This window comes from Phocoena sinus, chromosome 20 (genome assembly GCF_008692025.1).
Source record: "Phocoena sinus isolate mPhoSin1 chromosome 20, mPhoSin1.pri, whole genome shotgun sequence".
Lineage (NCBI taxonomy): Eukaryota > Metazoa > Chordata > Mammalia > Artiodactyla > Phocoenidae > Phocoena > Phocoena sinus.
The window spans coordinates 32,492,831-32,508,195 of record NC_045782.1 but is presented as its reverse complement, the minus strand read 5'-3'; the positions used below and the strand labels follow the sequence as shown (position 1 = coordinate 32,508,195).

The 15,365-nt window shown below is 40.4% G+C and overlaps 1 protein-coding gene across 7 annotated transcripts in view; it reads right to left on the bottom strand.

Moving 5' to 3' along the window:
* Positions 1 to 15,365, bottom strand: part of TADA2A (transcriptional adaptor 2A) — a 48,633-nt gene that overhangs the window by 12,456 nt on the left and 20,812 nt on the right. For all 7 annotated transcript variants that reach the window (XM_032617033.1, XM_032617035.1, XM_032617032.1 and 4 more), the window contains 6 exons: positions 14,301 to 14,392; positions 11,376 to 11,533; positions 10,117 to 10,205; positions 8,468 to 8,540; positions 2,250 to 2,313; positions 869 to 912 (listed from right to left, as the gene is read on the bottom strand). In XM_032617033.1, the coding sequence (XP_032472924.1) occupies positions 869 to 912; positions 2,250 to 2,313; positions 8,468 to 8,540; positions 10,117 to 10,205; positions 11,376 to 11,533; positions 14,301 to 14,392 (520 nt within the window). The remainder of the gene's footprint in view (positions 1 to 868; positions 913 to 2,249; positions 2,314 to 8,467; positions 8,541 to 10,116; positions 10,206 to 11,375; positions 11,534 to 14,300; positions 14,393 to 15,365) is intronic.

Below are 15,365 nucleotides of genomic sequence, written 5' to 3'. Positions count from 1 at the left end.
ATATCATCATTCTTATGTTCTGAACAAACTCTACAGTGTCGAAGAAGAAAAAGTACAGAGACTCTTTCCGCCCAGCATAGGTTATCGCCAAATATTTAAAAGTAAGGTCAAAGTTAGCAATCATTTAAAAATCATAGGTTTATTTCATCATCATACAATGCTAATGTCTTTCCTGGTTTGTTTGCCCCGACCATGCAAAATAAAGCTATCATTTTCTGTTAATTTTTTTCCATAAAAATATTTTCACAACCTGATGGTCAAAGTTATTTTATGTTTAACATATAATTCCAAAACACAACCCTATCCAGTTCCGGAAAATGATCCATTAATATTCATGCTTTAATTACTATACTAATTAAAAAAAAAGAATTCTCATGCTAGTGTTATTGACCATATATTAATGGTTTGTAACTCTTACGATGCAACAGAATTGCCCTGAAGACTTTAAAAAAATACAGATGCTGTAGCTCTACCTCCAGAGATTCTGACTTAATTAGTATAAGGTGACTGTCAGGCGTCAGAATTTTTTTTTTTTTTTTTTTGCAGTACGCGGGACTCTCACTGTTGTGGCCTCTCCCGCTGCGGAGCACAGGCTCCGGACGCGCAGGCTCAGTGGCCATGGCTCACGGGCCCAGCCGCTCCGTGGCATGTGGGATCTTCCCGGACCGGGGCATGAACCCGTGTCCCCTGCATCGGCAGGCGGATTCTCAACCACTGCGCCACCAGGGAAGCCCCAGGGATCAGAATTTTTTAAAGCTTCCTAGGTGATGCTAATATGCAACTCTAAGAACTACTGTCATAAATGATTTGTTTAAAACTATTCAATAATGTTGGGAGAAATTTTAAAATAAGGAAAACTAATACTTACACTGAAACTTTCTAAGGTTGATTAATCCATGGTCTCTTATAATTCTAGAATGAAAAACATACATATGATAATCAGTTTCATATTTAACAAATGTTTTCCACACACAGCTTTCATTAGACATCCTAAACACTGCAAGGGGGAATATTGAGGTCCAGAGAAGTCATTCCCCACAAAGTTCTGCAGGTCAGTAAGTCTCTAGCACAATTTTAGGCTCTCAAGCATCATATATTTTTCCTCTCCTTGGGCACTGTAGATTCTCAATAACTCTCTGCTGGATGAATGAATAGATCAATACGCACTCACAAATAGTGAAAAACACGTCTGTAACTTAAGATGAAACAGAAGGGAATCTGTGTCCATATCATAAAAATCATCTATTCAGCTTAGGGAAATGATTATTGAGAACAGCCGTTTAAGGGAAATCTGTGATCACACACTCAACATTTACAACTGTACATTCACAGAATGCCTTGAAGCTATTTGAAATAAATCTTGTGCATGTTTAATGGAAGGTCATCATAAAACGTAAGATCTAATAGCGACCTCAACTACTGAGCTCTACAACACTGTCTAGCTCTAATTCCATGTTTTAAGAAAAACAGAATTTAGGTAAACCATGCAGAGTTACGTGTCTGGAACCTCTGATTTATACCGGAGGTATTCATGACTAGCAATGAAGCTTCTCACAAGAACAGCTGGGTAATCTTCAGCGCTTCTTGGAAGCTAACTCCAGACACGCAGAGAGTAAGCTTTACTTTAGATCATGTCTTGGTCCCTCCAGAGTGCCTCCCAAGTCCCATTCCTTTTTCTTGTTGTGATGCCACTGTATCTCTAGTTATTAACACCATGGTAACATGCCTACACATACATACACATCCTCTGCATACCCTTCTCTGAACTGTCAAAGTCTCTGTAATCCAATAGGGGTTTGGGATCCATAATTTCTCACCCTCAATGTATGTTTTTTGTTCTGTTGCAAAGAGAAGGAATAACCAAGAGTGACTGAAACTTGTTCATAATTTCTTTGAAATCCTTGTATATAAAAGACTTCTCATAAAAACTGAGCAGTTAACATAGAGCATTATTAAGTGTAACAATAATATTTTGAATTTTTCTTGTTCCTTTTTTCCTTAAAACAGTGTATCCATATTATTCATTGGTCACCAAAACATCAAGAAAGGGTAGGGAAGGAGGAGGTTAAAAAGCAAGAAAAGGAGAGGTATTATTATCTCCTTTTAACAGATGGAAAAATTGAGATCCAAGGAGGTTAAGTGTATTCCTCAAGGTCCTAAGATGAGCCACAAGTGGAACTTGCTCTTATGGGCTATATGTGGTCAATAGTCCAAAGCCAAAAGAAGGCAGGATGGTTTTCTAGACTTACTTTTTTCGCCTTTGTCTCTCCTTTAACCTGGAATGATAGATATCTACTACAGCCATCTTCAGAGCTATAAACAAACAAACAAACAAACCCTTACATATAAATAAAGCCAAGACAAGAAGAAATCTTTTGCCCAAGCTGTCCTAAACTTTCAACCTCATACTGCTAACTATTCCACACTCACTGGTCTAGGAAATCTGTCTCTTGGAAACAAAAATACCCTAGGATAGTGAATTTCTGTATCAGTAAATTACAGTAAAGTTCTTTTTTCCTAAGTATATGTTTATATGGGATTACGCTATAGATAACAATTTCTGCTTTTTCCTGAACATCTCTTTTGACCATGCTTTGCTATGTATATTATTAGCTTTCATAAAACAGTTCAACAAGGAGTCTGAACTTTAGTAACACATGGACTAGAAATTACATCTGTTAGAGTTTCAGATTAGAAGAAAGAAATACCAAAATCTAACATGCTGAGCTATGAGCAGATGCACTACATCTGTATATAACTTCAATCACTGGGAAATGACCAGGAATACTTTATCCAGGCCATTCTCCCTTGGGTCTGAGATAAAAATAACATAAATTCTAGCTGGATGACCTGAAGAGATGAATGACCGCAATACTTTTTAAACTTTAAGTATTAAAAAAAAAGTATTAACTATCATGGATCTTTTGTTCATTTCTAACAAGTTCAAAAATTTAAACAACATTGCTTCATTTTTCCTCATAACTGCCCACAAACTAAAAATAATTCAATAATATCAGGTCCAAGATTTAAGGCAATGGTTTTCAAACATTTTTTCAGGTTGCAGAACTCTTTCTATAAATGAACTCTTTCTTGATTTACGTGTGTTCCATATAGAAGCATAGGTACCACAGAATGCCCCATACCCTGCCAGTGTTTCCTAATACAACTGCTGGGGAATGATAGGCTCTAGAACACTGTGCTGGTGGAGATGCGCTTTACATAACTGTGTGGTGGGAGAGGAAGGAGGCATGGGGAGAAGAGGAACTGTCTCTGACGTGCATTACAACCAAGTACAAGCTTTATAGTGGACTCTACCTTTACTTCTTATGAGAAAGAGAAATTAGGACGTCAACAGTTCAAGGCAGAAAGAGAAGCAAATAAAATAGCTAAGTAAATAGTTAACATCCACTGAGTATTTATCATGTTCCAGGCCCTTTAGGGGCCTTATCTTGTTTATCTACTCAATAATAAGATGAGTTCAACATGAAAGAAACTACCTGAAGATCCAGTGGAAGTTAGTGCTAATTTTGACAAAATATTTCGGTAATTTTTCTAAGACACTAACTTATCATGTTGTTTCTTGAGATTTGTGTGGGAATGACTTAATTGAACAGAAAAAAAACTGAAGAGACTGTGTCACAGAAAAACTCTATAAATAAATCCTGCTGATAAATGATCATTTCAGTAGTTTAAACTTGTACAACTGGCCCTGAGAACAAAGGGAAGGAAGGGAACACAGAGAAACAAATGGGAGAACTGGAATTCTCCCAGAGAAAATTTCACAGTTGAAGCTCTCCTTTGTCTTTATGAAGCACACTCCAATAGCAGCAACTGATTATAAGATCTTAACTGCACGAATAACCCAGGGAGGACCACAGCACTGCAGGCAGAACAGAAATGAGAGGCATACACTGAAAGAATGAGAATCACAGGTTCATATTCTACTTAAAGTGAGTGGAGGGTCTAGTAAAGCAGGCAAAGACCCAGAGCTCCTTAAAAACAAAGAAACCCAAAGCACCCATAACCTCTCCACTGATGCCAGGCCTCTGAAATCTCAGTTTTGGGGGATGACTAGTCTCCCTGTGACCACACTGGGGACTGATAACAAAGTTTCCAAACGGCTGGCCTTAAAATATTTCAAGAAGTGGGCAGAAGTCAGAGGCAGCTCCTTCCCACTGCAGTGTATTTCTAACATTGTTCAAAATAGCTGGCAACATGTTTCTGTTTTCCTGACAGAAGGCACCTACTGCTTGCTTGGCAAGAAAACCTACTCAGAGGCCTTAACTACAGGGAAGCCAATCAAAATCCCTACTGCAAGCACACAAGCACAAACCTGTGACTCAGGTATTCCCCAGAAGCAAAGCTTTTTAAAAGTCATTTCCCCCCAAAGATTTTGGCCGAGATGTATGCAAGTAGTGCTATGAAGGAAAGCCAACCAAGTGACCGAATGGTTAAAGTCAGCAACTAGGAAGCCTTAGCCAAGCCACTTCACTCCTTTGTGCATTTCTCTGAAAGTAGAATGGGAAAATATCTATTTCCACTTCTCAGGAATGTGGTTAAGCTATAGAAGGTAAAAAATGTGAAATCTAAAAAGAAAAAAAAAAGGTTCAAGGTTGTAGAGACATTAAGTATAGCACAGTATTAAAAGCATAGACTCAAGATGGCCCTGCCACTTGCAGGTTACCTCTTGACCTCAGGCAAGTTACTTGAGATTGCTACTCCTGAATTCCCCCATCTATAAAATGGGGGTAATAGTAATAACATCTAACCCAAAGAGTTTTGTGAGGATTAAATGAGTTCATGTGCGTCAAGGACTTAAATGGTACCTGGCAAACAGTAAGTGCTATACGTATTAGCTATTATTATTAATAGCATTTATGTCTAAAAAGTCCTAAACATAAAGCAGCCAAATCACCATCAAGGGAAGGGCACTGCCAATAGGTAGGTAATAGGCACAGTGACCAGGCTGGACCTCTGATCGACTAATTGTTAAAGGCTCTAAAGGCTGACAATCCGGACCAAAGAAAGAAAATGTGGGGGGAAAAAGTGGGGGAGTATCCACATCTGGCCAAGAAATTTTGCTGAAATTGGCTTTCCAAATAGAAGGAGAGTGAACTGCTCTAATGTGCAACCCTGAGAAGTGCTGGAAACACAGGCCCAGTGCAGTGGAAGGAGCTCATGATGCCTCCTGCTTGCCTGGGTTATGGGCCAGCAATGATTAGAAGATGCTGCACGCAGGGCTTAGCACCTGTGAAACTCTGAGAAAGAAGAGTCCACAAGTTTAGGAGAGATTTCCCCAAATGAAGGCAGATGGAGAGCGATGTCCCCTAAGGAAAAGGAAACTATGCTGTGTGTCTGCACTGACATCCCACAACATGCCACAGGGAGTGCCGAGTTATGTCTTTTGCATCTCTCTCTCTGGACCAATAATTTCTGCTTATTTCAATAAAATACGAGGAGGTGTCATTTAGGGATCTCAGAACCTCCTTATTTTCTTCCTTAGACACTACTTCACATGCAGTATCTTTTGGGGGCCCATTCTGAAAGACTTCTGGTATGGTGGAATGTAATTACATGTCCCTCCATTGTGTCCCAGGCCTCTATAATGGACCATGTAAACGCCCTTTATTAGACAAATTCCATGAATCACAGCAAAAGTCTTGGGTGAGGAAAAGAGCTTTCTGGCATCACCCAATTTTCTAGATGCAGTCTTTCTAGGGGATGGGATACAAAGCCCAGCCAAACAGTTTACTTCCTTCTAGTTGTAAGTGAGGAAACGTAAAAGGAATGTTATTAATGCTCAGTAATATTAAGAGTATAATGGTACAATGGAATGGCAATAACACCAATCTGAATTATGTACCACGTTTCATTGGAGACATTCACCCTGACTAATCAGCATCATCTGTTCCTTGCTGGCCAGGGACACAGAGAAACAGCAGCAAATTTCCAAGGACTTGCCCAAGATCACAGTGACTCAGAAGCAAGCCTGAGGTTGAATCACTGTCCTGATGTGCACAAAATATGTGCCCCTCTTTCTGTTCTAGGTGTGCATAGAAAGCTCCTTCTCATTCCCTCCTAGTTTCCTTGGGCTCCTAGTCCCCTTCACTGAGAGTTCCAGGAGAAACTGCTGGAACAATATGTGCCCAACTGGACAGTGGGTCATACTGCCAAAGAAGCTAATATGAGAACTTAGAACCATAAACAAAGCATCCCTTTGTGGCACCAGCAAGTCATCCCTTTGATCTCCAGTCCTGCCAAACCTCTTTATGACGCTATCACCTTTTAAAAAGCACCCATCTAAACATCTTACAGTTCACTACTAGACAGGGAGGGAAAGGAGAGGCAGGGATTATTATTATATAAGCACTGTTAAAACTACTTATGGGGCTTGCCTGGTGGCGCAGTGGTTGAGAGTCTGCCTGCCAGTGCAGGGGACGCGGGCTTGAGCCCTGGTCTGGTAGGATCCCACATGCCGCGGAGCAACTAGGCCCGTGAGCCACAACTACTGAGCCTGCACGTCTGGAGCCTGTGCTCCGCAATAAGAGAGGCCGCGATAGTGAGAGGCCCGCACACCACGATGAAGAGTGGCCCCCGCTCGCCGCAGCTAGAGAAAGCCCTCGCACAGAAACGAAGACCCAACATAGCCAAAAATAACAAATAAATAAATAAATAAATTAATTAAAAAAAACAAAAAACCAAAAACTACTTATGTATAACAATCAATAACTGATTCTTAGTTCAAATGAATTATAATCAAATAACTTAAAAGGCTGTAGAAACTGTAGAAAGAACACAAATAACTAAAGTATGTTATAGGTTTGAAATGCTAACTGAAATAAAACTTGCTCATCAATTGCTTCTTTTTGATTTTTTTTCCTTTTGCCCTCACTTAATTACAGAAGGGACCATAAGTGCACCAGCAGAAACTGCAAATCATGCTTCCACAAAGGATGAAGAGTGAAATTAAATACCAACCATTACTAAAGTTTTCTTAATAATGTTGAGGCTCAAGAATGAAGACCTTGGATTAGGGCCTGGAGAAGTGATTCAGCAAGTCCCTTACATAGTTCAGCCATGACTGACATAAGAGATTTTGACTTTCAAAAGTTCAGTACTTTTGAGTACTATCTAAAAGAATGATATTTATGAAACTGCTTTTTTGCATTCTGGATAAGAAAGATACAAGCCAGGAAACAATACCATTTTAATTAAAGCTGGTGTGTATGATGAGGAATACTGAATGGCAACCTGCACACTGCCTTCAAGAGAATGACACACGAGGTGAGAATAGACAATAACGTGAATTATCAGGGTTGAAAAGCAGAGATTGACATGGAAGACTGAACAAACACAATGGCTCTAGTGAATGCTAAAGCAGTTTGCTTTAAAGCTTTCCTCTTTTAGTTCAATCTACGTCACTTTGACTTTCCTTAAAGTTGTGTGGGAGAAGAGAAATGAAATTTTGCAAAGAAAAAAACTGCTCAAGAAATATGTAGAGAAAAAACTCTAAAGGTAAAATTTTTATGAGGACTCTTTCTTGGTCCCAGATCTGATGTAACAAATATCTAGTCAGCTCTTCTGCAGAGAGAAGAATAAAACTCCCCTTCAAGTGACAGAGGACCAGTTAATGCAACATGAAAACTTGATTTAAAATTCAACAAGGATTCTAACTTGCCTTTCCTACCTGGGATATACATTTAAGAAAAGCAATGAAGATGTTGTTTAGGAAATACAGAATCCAAAGGAGCATTATTCACCTACTGCATCACCCTCAATTCTGGGCTGAAATGAAACAGAAGATTGGGGATTATTTTAAATATGTAGTTCACTGAAAATGGAAAGAAGGAAAAAAAGACATTCACTGAAAGTCTAACCATCCACTTTTGAAAGCCTTGTTGGCATTAGCCATTTACGTTATAACAAAAGAGTTGACATAAATCCTTAGAGGGTTAATCTTAGATGAGAATTCAGAAGTGCTAAAAATTCAACAGTTCTGAGAAACAAGAGATTTCCAATCTTGGTCTAAAAACTCTTGAACTTCCATTCTTTTCCCCTGCTACGGGAAATTCTGCGTAACAAATTATAGTGAACATCTAGTATCAGCAGTTGTTATTGAAGTCCCAAGGTCTTCACCCTGATTCCCTTTCTTTTAAGGAGGCAGTGAGGGCCGTTTAACCAATTACCTCAGTGTAGGCTTATCTCAGCCAAAAGAAAGCTTACACAGTCCAAGGGATGGGATATTCCCAACTACCCTTATGTGATCAACATTCTCACCACCATCACAAATGATCTTTCTCATTATGGTCAAATCCCAGCAACAGGGTAAGTTCAGCAACTTAACCACTGTAATTTGGGTCCCATAGGGGCAGGAGACATGTTTTATTCATTCTTATATTTCTAGCACCCAATACAGTGTCATCACAGTTTGCAATCAATAAAAACATTGGCTGTAATAAAATGTTACCGTGTAAAATGTCCGAGTCATCTTCAACAAAATCAATGTCTCTCAAGTCCCACTCTGCATAATTGTCAAACTCCTGTTTGGGGAAAAAAAATTCCCATCTAAAATCCATCAGCTTTGAGTAATGCCTTTACAGGAGCCATGCTTTAGAAGCAAATACATAAACAAACACTTGCTAAGAAGTACTGAATGGAGTACAAGGCCAGGACAACTGCCATAAGTAAATAAGTCATGGGAGAAAACTGAGAGGCTTTCAGGCAGCAGTGACAGCAAAAAATGAGAAAGTTATGAGTCCAGGAATAAAGCCAAACATATTGTTCTGAAAACTAAAAGTAGTCTGTTCATGAAATCTAACTCAAGAAAACCTAACTCCTACTAGCCCTTCGAGTATTGGGTTGGCCAAAAAGTTCGTTTGGGTTTTTCTGTAAGATGTTATGGAAAAACCCAAACGAACTTTTTGGCCTAACCAATATTTAGGTAAGAAAATTACCTGCATTAATTCATCTACCTTTTTACCACCATCTAGGGCTCTATTTATCCCATAATATTGCTTACCTAGCTCAATGGGTAGATTTGTTCATGTTCTATTCAATGACTACAGTCTGTAGGGGTAGTGTCTCTGAGGTAGCTCTACAATTGCAGCTGCCATGAACAAAATGCTGACCTGGGTGTGGCTAGCAATTGGCAGACAGATTCTTAAGTCTGTAGTTTGCTAAACTTTAATTACCTCCAAGAGTACTATAATTGCAGATTAGGTGATAAATCAAGAGACTTGTGACTACATTCACATGGCTTTTAACTCCAGGGCTGAATGAAGAACATGTAGTTTTTATACACATTCATCATTCTTTATAAACTTGTGAATATAGTATGGAGGTCAGCAAACTACAGCCTATAGACCAAATTCAGCCCACTGCCTATTTCTGTAAATAGTTTTACTGGAGCACAGGCGTGCTCATTTGTTTACTATTATCTATGCTGCTTTTGCATAATAATGGCGAAGTTTAGTTCCAATGGAGAATTTATGGTCTACAAAATCTAAAATATTTACTATCTGGACCTTAATAGAAAGTTTGCCAACCCCCGATATAGTACAACCTCGAAACCCCCTAGATGTGGAGTGAAACTTAAGAAATAGGTTTTTGGGGCTACCCTGGTGGCGCAGTGATTAAGAATCTGTCTGCCAATGCAAGGGACACGGGTTCGAATCCTAGTCTGGGAAGATCCCACATGCTGCGGAGCAACTAAGCCCATGCACCACAACTACTGAGCCCGCGTGCCACAACTACTGAAGCCCAGGCACCTAGAGCCCGTGCTCTGCAACAGGAGAAGCCACTGCAATGAGAAGCCCGCGCACCGCAACGAAGAGTAGCCCCTGCTCCCCCCAACTAGAGAAAGACCGCGCGCAGCAACGAAGACCCAATGCAGCCAAAAATAAAAATAAATAAAATAATTTTAAAAAAAAGAAATAAGTTTTTGCTCTGAAGAACTTTTACCTTTCTAAAAGAAATATTTACAAATGAGAAAAAGGCACTCAAATGGAGAAAATGAGGCTCCACAAGTTACAGTGCTATGAAAATCTCTTTTTAGTGGTATGGAACCTATAGGTAAGAGATATAGCCTCATCCTAAATAAAACCAAGTTTCTCTTACCTCAATGAAATCTGCTCGAGCTGGCATGTATCCCGCCATGTCCCGAGAAAGCAAGGAGTCAAAGGTAGGTCGGGGAGGGTCATCTGTAGCTGAAAGAATTTAGTTTTTCTTAGTTACTTAATAAGATACTAGCATAAAAAAGTGACACAAAGTAAGTCCTAATTTAGACTCTGAAATATTTTTGTTTGGAGAAAGACAGCGTCTGAGAGGATAAATAAAATGCAAGAGATTTTTATAAAGAAAAAGTAAAGAAAGATAAAGTATTAATGGAAACAAATTGATTTCTTGAAAAGGAAACTAAGACTTAGGGAATCTTCTAAGTAAATACAGAAGTTCCCTCTTACTTCTGCTTTCCTAATATGAAAGAAAATCAAGGATCTTTTCTTCAGTATTACAGAACTTAAGTATTTACCCTGTCTGCTTCAGCTCCCTTATCCCTTAGGACCAATCTCAATTTACAAGTCCCATCCAACTGACAGGCAAAAAACCCCACTGGATTTGGAGTAAGCCAGAACTGAGTCCAGGCTCTCCTGTAACATCCACTAGTCCCATGACCTTGTACAAATTATTTAACCTTTCTGAATCTCAGTTTCCTTGTGTGCAGAACAAAAGCACTTGCTCTGCCTGTCTCACTGGGTTGCCATGAGGAAGAAATGGTCTAAGGCATTTGAGAACGAAGTGCTAACATCCAAAGGGCTATCCAAATAGGAGGTATCAGCAGGTTTTGAGTTAGTCACCTATGAAACTGTTTCCAGAGAGTATGAGGAAAGAAAAACATTCATATTTCATTACTCATGCTCTGGGAGTCATTCAGCAAAGACGTCCATTTATAATTCATCATGGGTTTGGTTATGTTTTGTTAGAAGACCCATGAGTCCCTAAGTCACATGAGATTTAAAAAAAAGAAAACGATGGGCTTCCCTGGTGGCGCAGTGGTTGAGAGTCTGCCTGCCGACGCAGGGGATATGGGTTCATGCCCCGGTCCGGGAGGATCCCACATGCCGCGGAGCGGCTGGGCCCGTGAGCCATGGCCGCTGAGCCTGCACGTCCGGAGCCTGTGCTCCGCAACGGAAGAGGCCCACATACCAAAAAAAAAAAAAAAAAAAAAAAAATTAAAAAGAAAAGAAAAGAAAAGTTTGCTATTATTACTACAACCAAGTGGACAAAAATAACAAATTGCTTCTTGGATTTAACACTGAGATGATTAATTATAATAAGCTAAATACTGGACTCTCTTACTGATACAGGGAGGTACTTACAGTGAAATGGAATGGCTGTGTCAGCAGTTTTTGCCTCCTCTGCTTGCTTCAGGTTCAGCAGGGTAGATGCAAATAGAGGGTTATTGATGAAATGCTTCATGTAGTGCTTCTCACACTCCTCCTTGGTCTTGGTGCACATTTGGTTGGCTACATCCTGCCTAGAGTGTGGAAAAAGAGAGAAGGAAGTAGTGCTTTCATTTATACATAATGGTCAAAGCATGGTTTGTTCTTTCCATATTTTAAGTCCTACCTATATAATGTCTGGAACTTGACACCTCCAAACTGATATCAGGGAGCTATCAGCAGAACACTGAGACAAATACAAACACAGTACTGGTGCAATCTGATGTTCCAAATCCTGCTATTCCGAGATACGGAAACAATATTTAAAAAGCCCTTTCCTGGACTTCCCTGGCGGTCCACTGGTTAAGACTCTGCCCTTCCAATGCAGGGGGTGCGGGTTCGATCCCTGATCCGGAAACGGAGATCCCACATGCCTTACGGCATGGCCAAAAAAAATAAAAAAATAAAAAGCCCTTTCCTTTCTACCAAAAGAAAGGAAGACCACTAGAAAATATGTAAGCTAGGCTCCACCGAAAGAATTGCTATAAATAATAATAAGCCACTTCAGAACATTCAAAACGTACATTCGTTTTTTTTTTTTTTTTTTTTGCGGTACGCGGGCCTCTCACTGTTGTGGCCTCTCCCGTTGCAGAGCACAGGCTCCGGACACGCAGGCTCAGCGGCCATGGCTCACGGGCTCAGCCGCTCCACGGCACGTGGGATCCTCACGGACCGGGGCACAAACCCGTGTTCCCTGCATCGGCAGGCGGACTCTCAACCACTGTGCCACCAGGGAAGCCCCAAGAATAGTTTTATATTCACATGTTTTATAGTTTACAAAACACTTCACATGAACAGACATTTCCTTACTACAGCTCTCACGACAGACCAAGCTCTCAGCTAGAAATATTCACAACATAATTTAAATAAATCCTAGTATTAACTATGTAGTGTATTTACTATCTCAATTTCACAGATGAAAAAATGAGGCCCAAAGAGATTAAGAAACTTGCTTAAGAACACAAAGCACATAAGTGACAAAGCCACTTAAGTTTTACTTAAGACCTCTGACTCCTGGCCCAGATGATGGAAAGGTAGAGGTGAAATCTCTCCAAGTCTGCTCTCAACTTCTCTCTTCCACAGTACTTCACTTGTCCTTCTCCTAAGCCATTACTATGCTCTGCTTTGTGTACGTCAATCATCTGTACATATATTTTGATTCCCCTACTAGACTATAAGCTTCTTGAGGTCAGGATACATGTCATAATTCTTGTCTCTAGCATCCTCACCACTAAGCTTAGTGTCTTACCCACAGCGGATAGAGAAACAATGGTCTTTTTGTGGTCTTTGCTGAGAGGGAAGGGGGACAAAGAGGATTAGCCTATTTTACAGTTAGAATGGTAGGCAAAAAGTGAAAAACCAGGCCAAAGGTAACTAGCAAGCGAATGATCACTTTTCCTATCTTCTTTGGTATTCCCATAGTAAACAGTATTTTATGATACTTAATAAATGTTGAATGAATGGATATGAGCAAAATGTGAATTGAACTCAACTCTCCTTCTTCAAGGCCCTGGACGGAAGGGAGGCAGCACAGTATATTCTATTAACATCAGGATAGATTATCTACACTAGGAAGTCAGGACAAGGAAGAGCTAGTTAAGGGCCCTTCACTAATAAACTATGTGGTCGTAAGAAGTCATTTTAACTCCCTAAGCTTCAGATTCTTCATGAACAAAATATATTTAAAAATGCCTCTGGGGCTTCCCTGGTGGCGCAGTGGTTGAGAGTCTGCCTGCCGATGCAGTGGACACGGGTTTGTGTCCCGGTCCAGGAAGGTCCCACATGACACGGAGCGGCTGGGCCCGTGAGCCATGGCCACTGAGCCTGCGCATCCGGAGCCTGTGCTCCACAACAGGAGAGGCCACAGCAGTGAGAGGCCTGCGTACCGCAAAAAAAAAAAAAAAAAAAAAGCCTCTGCTGGGACTTCCCTGGTGGTGCATTGGTTAAGAATCCACCTGCCAAGGCAGGTGACACATGTTCGATCCCTGGTCTGGGAAGATCCCACATGCTGTGGAACAACTAAGCCCATGAGCCACAACTACTGAGCCTGCGCTCTAGAGCCCATGACCCACAACTACTGAAGCCCGCGTGCCTAGAACCCGTGCTCCTCAACAAGAGAAGCCACTGCCATGGGAAGCCCGTGCAACACAAGAAATACCCAACTTAGCCAAAATAACTAACTAAATAAATAAAATCATAAAAAAAAAATGCCTCTGCTATCTAGTTCACAAAATGAAATCATCGGTGTGAAAGTACTCCCAAAAGGTAAAAATGAAAGTGGTGGTATTATTAGTAAGCAGTGTCACCTCACATGGCAACAGCCATGAGTGCTATTCAGTTCTTGCAGGTATCTACAAGCTAAAAACAGGGAATGAGGATAGGCAGTCTGTCAAACTTGAATCTCAGGTAAGCCACGGTTGTCTAAAGTCTGACTCACTTAAATGACAAGGGCATCTACAGCCAAGAAAAATTCAGAAATCAGAAAGGAGCAATAACTAATAAGTCTAAACTTCCCCACTATTCAGAAAGGAATAACCAACCTTCCTCGTGTGGATATGTCCAAAGCAGCCCTTTAGAGCTGTCGAGTCATGGACCACTAAACATCTCATAGGCCTGTGAGGCATTTAGGCCTTGGAAAATAATGTGCAGAGGGGAAGAGGACTTGTCTCTAAGTCATGGGTCAATAGAAAAGCAACATATGGCCCCCAAACTCCTTTTCCTGAGGCTCCTCCTTTTACCCTCAACAGCACCTTCTTTTTGGAGCCCACTAGCGCAGGAGAACCCTTACCCCCAAGTTCTTACCAATTTCCAAAGCCACAGTCCATCACAGCTTCTAAAAGGGCCATTTCTTCTTGAGCAGTCCAGCTGGGGTCAAGAACAGGAAAATCTGAGGTCTAAGGAAGAAAAAGTTTGGCCTAAGAACAGACACAAATGGAACCCGGCAACCCCAAATGTAATCCTAATTATAGTCAAATGGCTGTCATTCTCATGGTATTGAGAGGTGCCTAAAGTACATTCTTATTAGCTGTCCACACCCCCCCACCTCTACTTCCACCATTAGCTACAAGAGTCTACAATAAATATTATCAACCATAAATGCCACTGTAACTCAGGCAGAAATATGTTTTTTAAACTTAGCAAAAAGTTAAAGATAAGTATTATAGTATGTTCCCATTTAGCTAAGAAAGATAGGAATACAAATATGCATATATCTATCATTTAAAATGCAAGAATAAACCATATATTAAAACCAAGGTTACCTATGGGGGAGGGAGGGAGGAAATAGGGTGGAAAGGACAATGATAGAAGCTGGACCTCTCTGAATATTCCTTGTTTGTAGACTTGACTTTGAAAACATAAATACTGTACATTAACTATTAAATTTTAAAATCATAAGAATCAAAAGCAAAATGACATAAACCTGTGAATTAATTTTAAGGCATAATCACACAGGAAGAAACAATCCCAAGTGACTGTAAAACACAGTAAATTGACTATTTATTTCTAGTAGAATATACCTTAAAAGTAAAAGGAACTGCCAAAAAAATCTTAAACTGTTTTCAAGTAGTGTTGGTACAGTTGTTCTGAGATTATTACATGTTGATATGCTGTGGGGTAAAGCAGATAAGTAACCGTACTGGTGTCACTGCGCAGTGGGACTTGGAGCTTGGGGAAAAAAAAGAGATGTAAGATCTATGAGGCTAGGTAAAACCATGTAGTCTTGTTATTTGAATTGAAAGTTTTAGTATGGGGACTTCCCTGGTGGCACAGTGGTTAAGAATCCGCCTGCCAATGCAGGGGACACGGGTTCGAGCCCTGGTCCGGGAAGATCCCACATGCTGAGGAGCAACTAAGCCCATGCGTCAC